The following is an 18,576-nucleotide window of genomic DNA, read 5'->3' on the forward strand; positions in this document are numbered from 1 at the left end:
AAATAAAATAGAATACCAATACCATGAAGAAATTTGATCATTTGATAAAAAAAAATAAATTGTTCATGGTCAGATTAGACAATGAACTTGAATACACGTGGATAAAATATCTTGGACACTTGTATGTTATACTACCATTTACTTAAATATACCAGTATACTAAGCACTGCTTTAATTTAACAATTTAGGAGGTGTTTGCATATTGCAAAGCTAAAATCTTCAAGAAATAATGTGATATCATAATATATATAATCTATTATATATAAGAATAGATAAAGAGATAAAGGAGGGTAGATAAAGTTGTAATATTATTCTTGATAACAGTAAATTACAATAGAAGTTAAGCAGTAGAAGATAAGCAGTTTAGTTGTACTGATGTAACTTTAAAGAGAAGATTTAGGGAGTATTTCTATAATTTATTAAGGAGTAGAAAAGTTGTTGACAACATTGTACAGTGTGATTAGGCTATTAAGAAACCTTATTCTCCTCTAGTACAAATAACAGATCTACAGTTTTTAAACCAAGTAACAAGAATGTGTTAGACAGATATGCATAGTTGAGTACTTTGGGTAACAGCCAAGTTGAAGATGATTCTTCTATCAGAGCATGCTGATGAATATGCACTTGTTTCATTTTTTTTTTTTTAATTAAAAAAAAAAAAAAAAAGGCTGAATACCATGTTTCTTCAACAGCTGAGGGTAAGTACATGATTAGTGCAGTCAATAGTTATTGTAGTCCAGAAAATGGCAGCCTAAGTCATCAGGCTAGATGCCAATGGACTTTTTTTTCTTGGGGATACCTATAGTTTTAATCCAAAAGATAAAAAAAACTATCAAATCCAAATCATACAGAATCTAGATCAACTTGCTTCTTTAACAAATGTAATATTATTAATGTAAGCATACACAGCATGACTGACATGCCGTTAAATACATGGCTCACACAGTTGCCATGAAAAACTGACACACACACACACACACACACACACACACACACACACACACACACACACACACACACACACACACACACACACACACACACACACAGGCGGGCTTTAGTGTAGCTGAAAGATGAGCATGCATGTCCAGAATTTAATGCATGTGTTTATTACATCCCTGCTGTCTTGCAGTCTGCAGAATAATATTTCTCATTAAATCAACCATGCTTTACAACTGTATGACTTTTTCTAATATTTTATGTAGCTATAATTCTCAAACTATCTCAATATTGACATTAGCAGATGCAACCAAATAGAAGTGAGATATAAAATCTGACTACTATCTAATTTTCTACTATGTATTATAATCTTATCATTACTTGTTCTTGAGCTAGTTTTTTTTATTTATCACTTATCTATCTAGTCCACTTTGATTATTATTATTAAAATAATTATATTAACAAATATATTAATATATTTAAATAATAAACAATAATAATAATAATGATGACCAAAGTGCACTAGGTGTCAAAATCTAAATCATATATAGTTCCAATTTTCCCCATTCATGATACAATCAATGGCCTATCATGTCCAAGTAACTTGGCTTCTTGAAACCTAATTAATGCTCTGATAGCTGGTTATTCCTACCTGCATAGTGTATTCTTCTGGCCAGTAATATCTAAAAATGAATATTGCTCAACAGTTAACTATTATGAACAGGTTTAAGTTTTGTATTTTATGTTTATGACTCTTAACCAAATATTTGAATTCTTATAAAATCTGATTAGCCTTTGTTTAAATTTAAATAAGGCATAATAATTCAGATTAAACAGATGATTGTTATTTTACAGAATATATGATTACAGTATAAAAATTACATGATTAAATTATTACAAGATGCACTAGTAAACTTATTTTTAACAAAAATGAAGATAATTTGTTTGTGAAAATAAAAATCACACTGATAACTACGTTACATGATTAGAAAAATGGATTTGAAAAAAAAAAAAAAAAAAAAACATTTGTTCTATTGTGATTATACTTGTTACAAACAAAGGAATAAGGAGTAATTCTGACATCGTTACACTTTACATTAATATTTTTTAAAATAATCACAATATAACTGAACAATTTATCTGATAATCAAAAACATTTTACCAAAAAATTTACAAAGTACAAAAAAAAAAAAAAAAAAAAACCCTACTTTTTACTTTTAGAAAAAACCCTACAGGCACAAAATTTACTGTTGAAAACAAATTATACTAATTTCAAACTTAAAAGACATTCTTAAAATATCTTACACATGAATGAATGAATATATACACATATGAACTTGCATATCACACTATATACATATACACATATCTGTAACTCTCCAAAAAGCATAGCTAGTCAGGATATCATTTACTTTTGAGTTATTTAAAATACACAAAATTTTCATTCTTTGGGGCATCTGGGAAGATGTACTTCTTTCTGTATTCGTTGTAACTTCTAACATTATATATATATTTTTAACAAACAGTTTCTGAAAAATGCACCATTTTCTTGGCAAAGATTGATAATACCTTTATATAATCAACCTGGAATGTGATGGCAATCCATATCACGATAAGCATGGTAGCAAATATAGTCCCTTTAGTTGAGCGTGTAGATGAATGAAGGGTGTTCAGTATCATCTTTAGCTGTATCTTTTTCATCCTAATTTGGTCATCTTTGGAAATCACTGGACAGGTGAGGAAAAGAAGGTAAGTCAGCTGACAAATGTACGATCACGGTTACTAGTAAGGATAGGTGACTCTTGAGCAGGTGGAGTCTTAGGCACTGGATCAAAGGACTTTGTAACCAAAGAGCTATTTTAAACAGAATAAATGTAATAACTAAATAAAGAAAACTAACAAAAAAAAGCAATACTATATTGAAAAAAAATTAAAACTAATTCATACTTTTCTAGTATAATCTTAAGTGAAAATGCTAAACCGTATGGCAAAACACGATCATAACATGGAAGTAGTAATGTTATGAAGATAAAAGTATAGTCTTTCAGAAAGACTAACTATATAAAAAAATAGCATTATATGGTTGTTTCAAAAGTATATGCAAAAAAGGTAGATAAATAACAAAATTTTTATTAAGTTTAATTTAACAACAGTTTTATTCTTGTTTAATTAAACTTATGCATTCTTCCTATTTATAATGAACTTTATTGGTTTATTAACAACACTAGTGAACAAAACTTGAATATTGTCCCCTGGTTTTTTTCCATGGTGATTCTGATAGTGCAGAGAGTGTGAAGGAGAGTGTTGGTTATAAATGATATCACAGGATTGTGGAATACTCATTACAAAGACAGATTGAGAAATTGTAGACTGCAGACACTAGCAAACAGGAGAAAGAGGAGGGGGTGATATGATTTTGACTCACAAACTTCTGAAAGGGTCACATAAAATATCAACAGTTGGAATTTCTATTCTATGGAGAGTTGGGAAGTGACGAGATGGCATCCTTGGAAGATGAGAATGAATGTTGTTCAAGAAGTGGATGGGTGCTCAATTTTTCTTTCCTAGAGTGCTATGTGATTGGAATGGATTGCCATTGGATGTGGTGACTGCAGGTAGTCTGAATAAGTTCAAGAATAGGTATGATAGCTGGTGAGGATGTGTACCTTCCCTTGACAAGTTCCTAGAAGTCTCTCTTAGTAATAATAATAATAATAATATTTTAATCTAATATTTTGACTAACAAAAACTGAGGCATCATCAAGGATAAAGATATTAATGTAAACAAAGTAAATTAATCAATTTACTCTGTTTACGGAGAGCAGGAAAAGAACAATTAATAAAGTGCTCTTCTCCTGCTCTGTATTATCATACCAGGGCAACACACTCACTTCTTGTTTTTAGAGAAACTCGTGCCATACTTCTATACAATATATACAAAAAACACAAGGTAAAGTATTATTTATTAAATATACTGCGATATATTTCAGTCTGAAATTAACAGACCATCATCAGTGGCTTAAAAAACAGTTATTACAAAGTAGAATGCAACAATTGATTTATTCAAAACAGAATGAGCCGCGTGATGTTAAATCACCAATAGCGCTAGGCTTTAAATTGCATATATATACAGTCATCCCTCGACTTACGTCCGGGTTCTGTTCCATCAGTCTGGATGTAAGTCGATACATTAAATCAACAGAGTTATAGGGGTTAGGGACTTAACCGTAATAAGTATACTGTCATTTTAATTTTTAAATCTTATTATAAAACTGTACTGTGTGTTACTGCCACTATTCCAATGTGTTTTGCTTATTCATCTTCTTCTTTTCATCATAAATTTCTTCATAGCAAGCAAATGAGTCATGTACTTTCATTTCTACTAATAAGTAGCATTCAACATTGGGGTCCATCTTCAACCATTTTGAGAACATGGCTAACTGCAGAGAACATTTCTGCAAGACCCTTCACTGTGAATTAACTACCTCTCCTTGTTTCTCTTTTCCCTCTTCCTTTTCTCGTTTTTTCCTCTTCTGCAACAGTTGTTCCTCCAGTTTGACCAATTCTTCATTGGTCAACTCTTCAGGGGAACTTTCTATGAGTTGAATTATGTCGTCATCACTTACTTCGAGATTCAGATTGTTTGCTAGGCCACTATTACAAACTTCCAAAATCATGCATAAAACCTTTTTGTTTTTTTCCATATGTCACTCATAATTGAGAGGTCACTTCGTCCCAAGCCACAGCAATATTTTTAATAACATGATAAATATTGAATGTTTTCCATAATTGCATGAGAGTCTGGTCATTTCCTTCAGTGACAGAAATGGCTTGTGAAAAAATTGTCCGTAGATAATAAGGTTTAAAGGCATTGCAAGAACTCCCTGATCCATCGGTTCAATCAATGAAGTAGTGTTTGGAGGGAGAAACATGACCTTGAACTTGGTGAAGATCACTGCTATAAGACTTACAAGGTGGATGACCTGGAGCATTATCTCGAATTAATAAAATTTTAAATTCTACATTTTCTTTCCCACAATAGCTTTTTATTTCACTCACATAACAGTTGATTAAGGCATCCTCAAACAATTTTTGAGTCATCCCCGACTTCTTATTGCTCCGATAATTAACGGGAAGTATGCTTCCTAATGTTTTTGAAGATTTGTGGATTCTCACTGTGCCATATCACAAATGGTTTCAGTTTATATCCAGCCACATTACCAGTAACAGAATCGTAATACAGGCATTAAGAGCTTTGAAACTAGGTATAGATTTCAGCTTTTTGTGGATAAATGTCCGCTCAAGCATTTTTTTCCAAAACAAGGACGTCTCATCCATATTAAATAATTGCTGTGGCAAACAATTTTCCTCCTTAATAATTTTATCCAATTTTTCCATAAACTCCTTGGCAGCCTTCTTACATTATGCAGCACAAAACTCTGCTTGAATCTCATGAACCAACTGGAAGAAGCGTTGAATTCGTAGTCATAATCAGGTTCTGCTTTTTCCTTCAACTTGTTGAAGAGTCATGAGTTGAGTGCCTTAGCAGTTATAGTCACAGTGCTAAGGGGTATGCGATTTTGATTCAGGTCCTCTATATATAGCCAAAAATGTTATTCATTCCCTTATGGGATCACGGACATATCTTCGAAAGGATGTAACTCAAATGGACGAAAAGGGAGTGTTGGTGGATAGAGAGTTGAAGTTTAGGGGGCACATCGCAAAAGTGGCTAAATCAACTCATCAAATCACTTGGTTGCTGAAAAATACTTTAACAAGCAGAGACAAACAGGTTATTGTTTCTCTGTATCGAGCCTTGATAAGACCCCATCTAGACTACTGTGCCCAGATATGGGTGCCAGGGTTTCTTCTTGATGGGAAGGAGGAGGTAGAGAGGATCCAGAGATGAGTGACCAAGATGATAGCAGGTCTATGGAATGAAAAAATATTGAAGATTTGTGGGTTGCAGAAATTGGTTGATAGGCGGAAAAGGGGTAATATGATTGAGACATTCAAATTACTGAAGGGTTTCTATAAGATTAATTCAGAAGATATTTTTGAGAATAGGATGGTGGTGGGAGGACTAGGGGTCATACATGGAAGCTGGGAAAGAGATTGTGGTTAGCAAGAGTGTTAGAGCTAGGTTTTTTACTTGGAAAGTGGTGAATGAGTGGAATAAGCTGCCAGAGTCTGTTGTGGGTGCCATGACTGTGAATGAGTTCAAGGCGAGGTATGATAGATACTGTGTGAATGTCGAATAGTTGTTCTTGACATGATGTTAGGGCCTCCCTCGATGAGTCTGTCGACTCCTTGGGGTTGCCCGTAATAATAATAATAATATATATCTGTGGCGTTGCATGATCATTTTGGTTGGGTGTGCTGTCATGTTTTCCAGGAGGGGGGGGGGAGCTTGGAGACAAATAATTACATCAATAAATTTTTATAATTATTGATTTAATTAAATCAATAAACGTCTTTTAGCTTTTTTTTATGTAATTATTTGTCGATGTAAACTATAAATACATTATTTTCATTTTGCATTAATTTTAACGATCTTTAATTCTTGGGGGAAAAAAAAAAAAGGGTAGTTTAAAAGCAAAAAAATCATACAACTAACAAGTAAAATAATATTAAATTACATACACTTACCTTTTAAAAATGTATTTTTTTGTTTAAATTTGTTTCACTATAAATTTACAATTCACACTTCACTCTGTAACTTACTAGACAGAGGGCAAACTAACTGGTCACTGTTCACAAATCAGAAAAAGATGAACCAAAAACAGGAACATTTTTTTTATTACTGCAATAAAACACGTGTTCTATAGCTACCCCCGCAACAGGCCAACCCATAATAAAATTTTTAAGACAAACAAAACGTTCCCAGGGTTGAGGGTGGGGTGTAAGATTACATATCTCAATCAATTTTATGATTATAATTTGTGGAATTTTTAAATCGATCCCTGGGGGGGGGTGCCCCCCATGCGGATGCCCATGACCGTGGGATTACATTTTATCAATGTACGAAAGTTTTGAGAGGGCATGGCACATCAGCACTCATCTTAATTGATCGAATGCAATTAATTGCAGGATAACTTTGAATATTTCTGCATAGAGTGGGGGAAGAATCTGTTTTATGATTGATTAGAAAACAACAATGAAGGAGAATGCTATATTTGAAATACTCAAAGGTGAAAATATGTGAACCATCATTTATAAGACATGGGAGAATAGTAAGGAATAAGTGTGAGTAGAAACACTTTCATTAATGGTAAACGAATAATTAATAATTATCATTTGTGATATGTGTGTCCTATAGGTAGAGTGAATAGCACAATCCTATAAATTCTAAACATGAATAAGTGAATTTATGATGGCATAATTAAAAAAAAAAAACTTATGAGAGAGAGAAAGTATTGCAGGAATAAATATGGTTTGATGGAGCAGCAAAACATCTCGTAAAATTTGTTGCACATGTTATGTGTATTTCTCTGGTTTGTGTATATTTCGCTCCGTTTTCCAAGAATTTTATTTTGTTTACTGAGACTCAGTATACATAACATCCGATCATTATCGGAATTATCCACACTCTCGGGAATCTTACATTCATTATTTTTATTTTTTTTTTTTAGTGTCAGTAGTTCTTCTGTCTTATCAATCTTACATATGCTGGTATTTTGTTGTAGATCAACGTCTTATAATATACAGAATATTCATTTTTATTCAGGAACAGATATTTTTACGGTCTGTTGTTTCCGAAGACTAGAATAAAAATGTCTCTATACCATTAAAAAACTTTGCAACCTCAACAGATGCTATACTGCACAAGCAAAATAAAAAACAATTAGCATTTTTCTCCAAACATCCACTTTCAAATTTTCAGTTCTAGAAAACATGTGTAACAGCTGTTTGTAACAAAGCCATCGGATATAGTAATCTCTCAACTCATGACAACATTCAGTTGGATTGGTTGACAATAACCAATCACAGCTGCTAGGTGCCGAGTGAGCTCACAATTTAATCTCACCTAGTCTCACCTAGGTATTTTGTTGTAGATCAACGTCTTATAATATACAGAATATTCATTTTTATTCAGGAACAGATATTTTTACTGTCTGTTGTTTCCGAAGACTAGAATAAAAATGTCTCTATACCGTTAAAAAACTTTGCAACCTCAACAGATGCTATACTGCACAAGCAAAAGAAAAAACAATTAGCATTTTTCTCCAAACATCCACTTTCAAATTTTCAGTTCTAGAAAACATGTGTAACAGCTGTTTGTAACAAAGCCATCGGATATAGTAATCTCTCAACTCATGACAACATTCAGTTGGATTGGTTGACAATAACCAATTACAGCCGCTAGGTGCCGAGTGAGCTCAAAATTTAATCTCACCTAGTCACGCCTTCTCAGCGGTTTAAAATAATACAACACTAAGAATTTGACACGCTGACCTCTTTACATCTTTTTGAATGGCTCAAAGGTGTATGCATTTTGAAAGCACACACCCGGACTATTAACACGAATGTGATGCAATGTTTACATGGCGAAAGCACCTTCTGGAAGCACTAATACTTTATTATCCTCATGAAGAGGACAATGAAGCATTAGTACAATATATTGTGTTCAATTTTAGGAATCGCACGCAGTCTGCAAACAATTGGGTGAGTCTTTAATGGGAATAAATGCAAAAATATAATATCGGTGATACTGATATTTCGTGGATGAGCACCGCACACCCGGAATATTCACCCCTGATATATATATATATAGTTATATATGACTCTTAATATCATGCTCAATAGATCATCAGATAGATATAGTATCTGGTTGGTTTCTTAAGACCTTATGTCTTTATAAATTACCATTCTTGGTTTAATAGTAATTTAAAAACCTTTAATGATGTGTTGTTATTCTAATCAAACTTTCCCATATTTTTGATAAGGATAGGCAGTCATTCCGATTCAAGTTAGAGTGGTGAAGCATGGCTTCAGCACTCTCCTTAAATAAGAGTTCAAATTTATACCAACATCTACCAAAGAATGTTGTGGTCTGTCTCTATTCTGTGTTGAGCTAATCCAGATTTATCAGATTTTTTTTGGAAAATATATAATTGATGTTCTTGTATTCTTTTTTCTATTGAGCATTCAGTTTGTCTGAAGTAGGAAAGATTGCAGTCACACCTGGAATAGCCATAGGAGCGTGTTTATCTTTAGAAGAGTGGAAATACAGAAAGGAGGAGTTTATTAATAGGGATAAAAGTTGCTACTAAATCATATTTCTTCAGAATTCTTGAAATAGGTTCTGAAATGCTGAAGATGTATGGAATTGGAACTCGATGGATTGATTCCTGTTGTTTGAGTTAGGTTTGTAGGAGTCAAACAGATGTTGTGTGGTCCTATCTGAGAAGCCATTTAATTTCATATTGTTTCACATTTGATAGTTCTTGTAAGTGATGGGGAGTTGAACAATTGGTCTTAGCTCATCAAATTAAACACTTTATGATACCTTTCTTTTGAGAAAGATGGTGTGCAGATTGTTGAAAAATGTAACATCCAGTGAAAGTGAGTTTTCTATAAACTGATATTGTTAAATTACCTGATGGTGAGCAGATGAGAAGCATGTCTAGAAACAATAATTTGTCTCTTTCAATTTCCATAGTGAATTTGATATGAGGATGTAAAGTATTTATATTAGCTAAAAAGGTTGGTAAGGTATCTATATTGTGAGGCCACACTGCAAAAATGTTTGTGTATATATCTAACCCAAAATAAAGGTTGAGGGTGTATAGACGAAAAAAGGATAGAAATTTTCTAGGAGCATTTCTAGAAAATTTTTTTCTAGAAATGCTTTTAGAGCATTTCTAGAAAAAAAATCTAGAAATGCTCTAAAAAATTTCTAGAGCATTTCTAGATTTTTTCTAGAAATGCTCTAGAAATTTAGAGCATTTCTAGAAAAAAATCTAGAAATGCTCTAAATTAAAGTTAGCTAAAGCAGGAAAGAGTGAATTTCCAATGGCAATTCCTACTTGGTTGTAGTTTTTGTTGTGACAATTCTGACATGTAACTTAAATTTCTTGTGAGTTCTAAGATATAGTAAAACTGTTCAAATTCATGATGCATTCTAGATACTTCATTTGTCAAAACAAATTCTACAACCAAGTAGGAATTCTAGATAGCATCTGCTCTGTAACATATAGACCATTTATTTGAAACCTATTGTGGATGGGTGCTTGCAAATGTCTTTATAGGTAGTAGATGAATTTTATGATCTAGCATGGGACCACCCTACTTATCGAAGTTGTTTTAAAAAAAATTACATATTCAGTATCTAGGGCAGGATTTAGACATTATCTAACCCTCAGTCACCTCACAATACCATTGTGACATAGGTTCACAAAAACAAATTAAAATACAAGAATATTCAAAAAAGAAAATGCAGTTGGCATAACAATTATTTAGTATAAAATATTCAAGCTGCATTTGTTCAAAGAATAATAAACTATTTTTAATAAGGGCTGTTTTTAACATTAGTGAATTCTGGAAAATCAACATTATATTATAATTAGTACTGCCAAATGCATTCCTGTTCCCTTCTTCCTTCCCAACCACCACCTGTAAAAAATCAGAGAATGCATATCTTACACGATTTTCTCACATATTCTTTGATATACATTATTGACTAATTATTACTCAATAATCAACAGGGTGGTGCTAACATAGCATATATCATACAGATAAGTAATTTTAGTGAATATTAGTAATTATTTTTGGTAATATCTTACTTACTTTATACTGTAAAGTTGGGTGCGTGTGTGTCTCTATTTGCAAAATTTAATAAGTGACTGTTCACAAAGTGTTTTTCATGGCACCAATGCACAGAAGGAAAATGGCAGTCGAGGCTTCCTTGTTCACTGAGTTTAGCATGAGAGAGAGATTTTGTATGATGTAGCATATGTTCTATGTATTCATTGCCAAGCATGAATGGCTTATGGTATGAAAGCAAGTGCAAGAAATACAAGTTGTGTGGACAGTGGGAGAATGAAGTGACTTATATTAATGACGTAGGGAACGATACTGAAAGTGCTCTGGAGAATGTGGAAGTAGTGAATGATAGAGTATGAAATAAGAATGAAAGAAGTAGCTGAAAGCAATGCAGATGATGAGGTGACAGTAAGGAGTGAAACAGCATGCTTACACGGCATCCTTCACAGGAAAAAATAGGAGCTAGAGCGACTGGAGAAACGATTGTCCTGTGGTACAGTAGGCAGGAGAATGAAAGAAAAAGTGAATGGGAAGGTATGAAAGCATGAGAAACTGGGAATAAGGAGAAGGTATGGTATGGAGATTCGATGATAAGAGGCATACTTAATGAGAAAGTGATGAAAGCACATTTTCCAGATGCGAAGATCAAGGATGTTAGTTTGCAGAAGAGAGAAGTGAGAGAGCTGATGGTTTTGGCAGGAACAAATGATTTGAAAGGGTTGTTGAAAGAAGCAAAAATGAAGAGCAAGAAAGTAAAGATTGTGGGTCTGCTGTCACAGTATGATAGGACAGAATTGAGAGAAGGTCCATGATTGCTAATAAGTTCAATGAGAAGATTATGTATGAGGTTCAGTGTGCAGTTTCTAGATGTATGGAGTGAATCTGACAGACAAAAGGACTTATATATGCTTGATGGACTACAGATGTTTGAAGAAAGTTTTTTTGGTGAGAGTTTGGAAGTGTGAAACCAGATTGGGGGGGGGGATGCAGTCAAGCATTGTCTGGCCACTCCTGGGATAAATGAGTGTGTCTACAGAAATGATTATGCAATGCTTTTCACAGGTTTCAGATTTGAATGAGTTGGAAATAGCATTACATAAGGGTAACTGTGGATCCAAGGGGATGTTGAAATGCATATATACGAATGTCAGAAGTATCAGAAATAAGGGAGGAGAGTTTTTGGCATTGGTCATCTCAACTTGACCAAAAAATTATAGGCATCAGGTGAGACCTGACTGACAGAAAATGATACAGTTATAGGGACAGAATGTAAAAGGGTATCATATTTTCATGAATGATAGAGGGGAATAAGACAGGAGATGGAGTATTGCTGATGATAGCTGAAGAACTATAACCAACAAAATTAGAAGTGAAAGAGAAAATATATTATTGGTTGGTTAGGTGGATGTCACGCATTGGCAGATTAGCACAATAAGTGCAGTCTGAGTAATTATTATGGGGATACTTCAACTATGGGGACATAGAGGGAGGAAAGAAGCATGGCAAGATGGAAGTGGAATTTCTATAGTTGTTAAGGAATAATTACCTGAAACAACATGTTAAAGGGGGGTCCAGGAGTTTGTGAGTGCTGGATCTAGTAATACCATAAGAAGATATATCCATAACAAAGGTAGACTCTCTCTCTCTCTCCAATTGGGGAGAATGACCATGCAATCTTGTTCTGGGAAGCTGCCAAACATGTGGAATTCTTTGTAAAGAAAAGACTTATGTTGAACTATAAAGCTGGCAATCAAGACACTTGGGATTCAACTTGGAGCAGTGCCATAGCTTGAGAAGCTATAAGAAAAGAATGTTAGCCACACAAGGGAAGTGGTCAAAGATTGTTTGAGAGAAGCAGTATCAGACTGCATACCCCCCCCCCCCTTAGTTCAGAGGATAAACCAAGTGGGGATTAAGTGAACAAGTAGAGAGATAAAGCAAGAGCTGCAAAAAAAGAAAACACTGTGGTGGAATAAAGAAAAAGATGATGGCATACTTATGAATGTTACAAGCAAGAATGGTGACTAGTATAAAAACACACAAAAATGCACAAAACAATAAGTGGAAAAGCTGAAAGTCTAAAATCCTATAAAGGATACTTTCTATGGGTGCTGGGACTAGTCTTAGCTGCTGGTTGGGAGGCCTAAGAATTAAAGTTTCCCAAATCTTGGGAGGTTTACTACAACAATATTTATTAAGATTAGGTTGGTTTTTCAAATCTGCTATTGATTCTGTGCAAGGTATCCAAGGAATAGTTAGCTAGACCTGACTGACCATACTTATGGCAAATGTATTTTTATATTCTTTTAGGCAGATGTTTGCAGATCTCCCAATTTGACCATAATATGATAAGTTGCTGAAAGTTTATTTTTCACTTGGTTAGACTATAATAAATTTAGTTTAATCCTTTATCCAAGTGTGAGCAAACAAAGTTTGCGCCCCGGTGTTGTACTACGTTACCCCAGTCCTGAAGATACTTTCAGGCACAAACTTTGTTTGCTCACACTTGGATAAAGGATTAAACTAAATTTATTATGATAAGTTGCAAGAACAAGGAACCCTATAAACACCTGGAACAGAGAGAAAGAGAGAGAGAAAGGAGATAGAGGATCTTTGGGAGAGCAGATGAAGACAGCCAGATTCAGATGAGGTCTGAATGTAGTACAGAGATTTTAATGAAGTTTATTTTCTAAAATGTTGATTCTCAGTGCACTCAATTTAGTACATTTTTAAAATTCAGGATAATGTCCCTACTCAAAAACATGCATGGCTAAAATTTTTCATGACATGAAGGAATATGCATTTACTAACCAGCTTAACATGACATTCAATTTTTTTTCAGTATCATATATCAAGAAAGGTGATATGAAGACATGCAAGAATTATAGAACTATTAGTTTGATATCTCAATGCAAGCAAAATTTTATTAAAGATCATGCTAAATAGGATTGAGGCCAAAGTTGAGGCAGAGATGCCCGAGGAACAAGCAGGTTTTAGGAAAGGTAGGGGCACCAGAGATCAGATCCTTTGCCTTAGACAGATCATAGAAAAATATAAAGAATTCAGACTCCCTCTGGTAATGTGTTTCTTAGACTACTCTAAAGCTTTTGACTGTGTTGAGCATGTGAAAATGTGGGAAGTAATGAAAAGAATGGGTTTTCCTCAACACACCATCTGTTTGATAGCCAACTTGTATAAGGAGCAAGAAGCCACAGTAAGAACAGGTGTTGGATTGACTGACTGGCTTCAAGTTGGAAAAGGAGTTAGGCAAGGATGTTTACTTTCTCCTCACTTGTTTAGTATATATGCAGAGGACATCATGCGTGAAGCATTGAATGAGCTCAAGACAGGAATTACGATAGGAGGTAGATTGATCAGTAATCTGAGGTATGCTGATGATACAGTACTCTTTTGTAATGACATGGAAGAACTAGGACTAATTCTTGACAAAGTTAACAAGATCAATAATAACAGAGGACTTCAACTCAATTCTAGCAAGACAAAGATCATGGTTCTCAAAGGAAAAACTAACAGAGAAGCTATTGAGAAACAAAAGTATCTTAACGGAGAGCGAATTGAGGAAGTCAGCAAGTTTGAGTACCTGGGATCCATTATTAATGTGAAGAATTGCTGTTCAGAAGATGTCAGAAAAAGGTTAGGAATGAGTAAAACAGTCAGAGACCTGTCTAAAATCTGGAAGGATGGATCTATCTCCATGGGAACAAAGTTGAGGATTTTGGATGCAGTTGTTTTTCCAACAGCAACTTATGGATGCGAGACTTGGAACCTAAAGAAGTCAGATAAGAAACGGATATCTGCTTTTGAGATGTGGTGTTACAGAAGGCTGTTGAGGATATCATACACTGAAAGGCGTACAAATGAATGAGTGTTAGAAAAGATTAGTAGAACTTTAAGGCTCCTTAAGGATATTGACAGAAGAAAATTAAAATATTTTGGACACATAGAAAGGATGGAAGGAGGAGTTCTAAGAACAGTAATAGAAGGTAAAGTTCCTGGAAAAAAGAGGCAGGGGTAGACCATCAATGAGATGGATGGATGGCGTGTGTGGAGTGACTGATCTTCAGAGAGTTGAGGCTGCCAGAAGGGCAAACAACAGGACTACATGGTGCGGCCTAGTGTGGAACATCATTGAGCATCGGAGTGACCCTACGGCATCTGTAGATGCCCAGTGAACACAGACATCATATATCAAAAGGAAAAATTGAAAATTTACTTGGATGTATAGGTACAAATAGCTGAGGTATAACAAGCTAAACTAAGGTTATTTTTTCCATTAAAAATCTAATGGTGACCAGTGAACAATCTTCATACATGCAGACTATTCATTTGCTGGTGATCTGTCTCCAAGAATATATATTACCAATCATAATACCTTTGGTAATATATATTACCTTTCATTTGCTGAATTATTAGAAAAAAAAATGCTAGACCAAGATTAATAAGTTATATAAGTCATGAAAGTGGAAAATATCCAACTTGGCTCTCTGCTTTATGCAGGTGATGTTGTACTCCTAAATGCATCCAGTGCAGGTCTCCAGGATTCTCTAACTAAACTGAATAACAGCTGTAATGAATTTCGCTTGAAAATTAGCAATAAAAATACCAAAATTGCAAAAATAAGTAGGAACATAGAAAACTTCAGGTGTATTCTGAATGGAGAACCAATAGAACAAGTAAAATATTTCAGCTGTTTGGGCAAAGTTTTTAGTGAAAATGACAAATTAAATTTGGAAATAGACAACGGAATTAAGCAAAGCTGGTAGTGTGGGAAGGAGCCAGTTGAATAAATTTATATGGAATAATTATTTAAATCTTTCAAGGAAAAAATTTTCAATCCCACTTGATATTTTTGCTTTGCTTCATGATAATTTGATATTTACTAATATTACCATAAAGGCCTTTTTACTTTATGAGACAATTTCACTTTTTAAGAAGTTTCGATACCGAATTAAGTGACCATACCGCCTCAGATTAGCTCTGCTTATGTGTTCTTGACTTCTAACAATAACAAATTACTTCCTAATATCTTAATTTTTAATGTGATTCTGCCAATGATGCCATCTGTGCACCCTTAATTTTTCTTCTGGTGTGTGCCTAGTCTTTGAGTACCTCTAACCCAACTCTCACATCCATCATCAATTTCCTGATATATACCCTCAAGGAGTATTCAGGCTACTATGACAGCACTGCATGATTAAGTTTACATTACTATTAATTTTCTATCGACAATTTTCCTCCAAATTAGTCTATTACTTATGGAACCCTAATATTGTCCAATCCAACATTTCATGCTTCTAAGGTACTTCTGACTGAATCAATCCACCCAGACCTTGGTCTTCCTCTTGGTCTCTTTCATGCCACTTTGGCATCAAACACCTGTTTTACTAACCTTTCCTCACTCATTCTATTTATGTGGTCATACCACCTTAGATTAGCTCTTCTCACACATTCTTGAATGCTAACAATGTCAAGTTCCTTTCTAATATGATTCTGCCACTGATGCCATACGTTCACACCTCTAATCTTTCTCAAAACTTTCATACCTGAGGTCTCTAGTTTTTGATCAAGCGCTTTATTTTTAACAAAATTCTCACATTGATAACTTCAAACTGATTTGAACACTGTTTAGTATAGTGCTAGTTTGGTGTTTTGGCTAATTTCTCTCTTATTCCATATAAATTTATTCAACTGGCTCCTTCCCACAATACCAGCTTTGCTTAATTCCATTGTCTATTTCCAAATTTAATTTGCCATTTTCACTAAAAACTTTGACCAAACAGCTGAAATATTTTACTTGTTCTATTGGTTCTCCATTCAGAATACACCTGAAGTTTTCTATGTTCCTACTTATTTTCGCAATTTTGGTATTTTTATTGCTAATTTTCAAGCCAAATTCATTACAGCTGTTATTCAGTTTAGTTAGAGAATCCTGGAGACCTGCACTGGATGCATTTAGGAGTACAACATCACCTGCATAAAGCAGAGCCAAGTTGGATATTTCCAACTCTAATATCAGGTTTAATTCCACTTTCTTTCATAATGCAATCCATATAGATGATGAATAAGAGTGGAAATAATGTGCATCTTTATCTTATCCCTCATTTTACATATATATATAGATGATCAATGATTTTAATGACTTAAACACCGAGATAATTAAGAATAAAAGTTTAATACGGACACAACTAGTTTTGTTGGTAAGCCAACTTCGTCAGGTGTCAAAGTACAGGTAACCCTCGTATAACGCGGTACTTATACAACGCGGTCTACAAATTATAGTAACTGTTGTTCAATGCGGTACTTATACAATGCGGTTTTGACAAAAACACAGTCTAGAAATTGTAGTAACCCTTTATCTTTTCATATATTTTTCAGCGTATGACTTAAAAAATCAAATTTTATCTTCATTAAATTTGTGCTTGCCCGTATCGAGCAGATAGTTATAAATTTATATTAGGGGAAACACCTTTAGTACGCATGTACGTCAATTGTATATCGTATAAAGTGCTTATTGTTGAAAATTTTTTTTGTTTTCTGACAGGAGAGCGCATTGAAAATCATAAGTGTGTTATCTCAAGCTGAGCACTTTATTTTCTGGTGAGTTACATACATAATTAATATGTAATACTTTTTTATGTAAAACAATTATTTTTATAGTAATGGCCACAAATTGCATTGAAAGGGAAAAAATGAATATTGAAAAGAAAATTCGTCTTGAAGAAAAAAAATTAAAATCATGGATTGGTTGAAAAATGGAGAAAAACCAGTTTTTGTAAGGACTTTGAATTTAAATGAATCAAGAATTCAAACAATCAAACAGAACGAACATAAAATCCGAGAATTATCAACGGTAAGTGCAAAGCTCGTTGCTTGTGTAAGCAATTTTCTAAGAGAAAAATGAAGAAATCTCTAATGATTTGGAAAGAAGATGCACTCAAAAGAAAATTCCTTTGGATGGAAATCTTATTAAACAAAAAAACTCTCAAAGTTTATAAACATTTATAATGCAGACCAGGTGTTTATTGCTGATGAATCAGGGTTATATTGGAAAAATATGTCAAAACGCACCTATATTTCGAAAAATGAAAGATCAGCTCCTGGATTCAAAGTTTCCAAAGACAGAATTACTCTACTGTTTTGTAGTAATGCATCAGGTGATTACATGACAAAACTAATGTTTATTAACTGATCATCAAATCCTCGTGCTATGAAAGATTATAAAAATGCACTTATTTTTATTTTGCCTAAAACATTTATGCATTACGTGCAATGAAACTTAATTACAATTTGTAATTTTTATAATTTTATACTATGTATTTGTGTCATAGTTTATATGTTTTCTTAACTTACATGAATCACCTGAATTAAATAAAAATATATTTTTGTTGGATATGTCATTGTTGTTTATATAATTTATTAAAAAAAAAAAACGATTTCGAAACATAACCTTACTTTTTGTATGTGATACGAGTCTCACATAACGCGATTTTAATAACACAGCATTTCTATGGAACCTAACATTCGCATTATACAAGGGTTACCTGCACAAAGATATATACAAAAAAGACCAACAGAAACATTACACACTAACAACAAGAGCTATCAAAAAAACTACAGTTAAGTTCAAATTGAAGTCTGTGCTTCAGTTCTAGCTACATTTATACGTTTATGTGTGATCTCGCAAGAACGCCACCACTGAACAGCAGAGCTATGCGAATCTGGCAAATTGTAGCTAAGGTTGTCATTCACGTGTGTAGAATCGAGGGTGATTTCTTTCGACTCCAGGATACGTCTTTCAAGTTCATCATAACATTTGTGAATATTAGAAGTTTGATTCCAGTCTATTTGGTG

At 33.7% G+C, this 18,576-nt stretch overlaps 1 protein-coding gene across 1 annotated transcript in view; it reads right to left on the bottom strand.

Moving 5' to 3' along the window:
* Window positions 1–1,990: 1,990 nt before the first annotated feature.
* LOC150096662 (oxysterol-binding protein-related protein 11) overlaps window positions 1,991–18,576 on the bottom strand; it is a 263,387-nt gene continuing 246,801 nt past the window's right edge. The window contains exon 11 of the mRNA XM_090408675.1: window positions 1,991–2,793. Within this exon, the coding sequence (XP_090264801.1) occupies window positions 2,694–2,793 (100 nt within the window). The 3' untranslated portion in view covers window positions 1,991–2,693. The remainder of the gene's footprint in view (window positions 2,794–18,576) is intronic.

This window comes from Typopeltis vanoorti, chromosome 18 (genome assembly GCF_054136105.1).
Source record: "Typopeltis vanoorti isolate ZY-2024b chromosome 18, IOZ_Tvanoo_1.0, whole genome shotgun sequence".
Taxonomy (NCBI): Eukaryota; Metazoa; Arthropoda; class Arachnida; order Uropygi; family Thelyphonidae; genus Typopeltis; species Typopeltis vanoorti.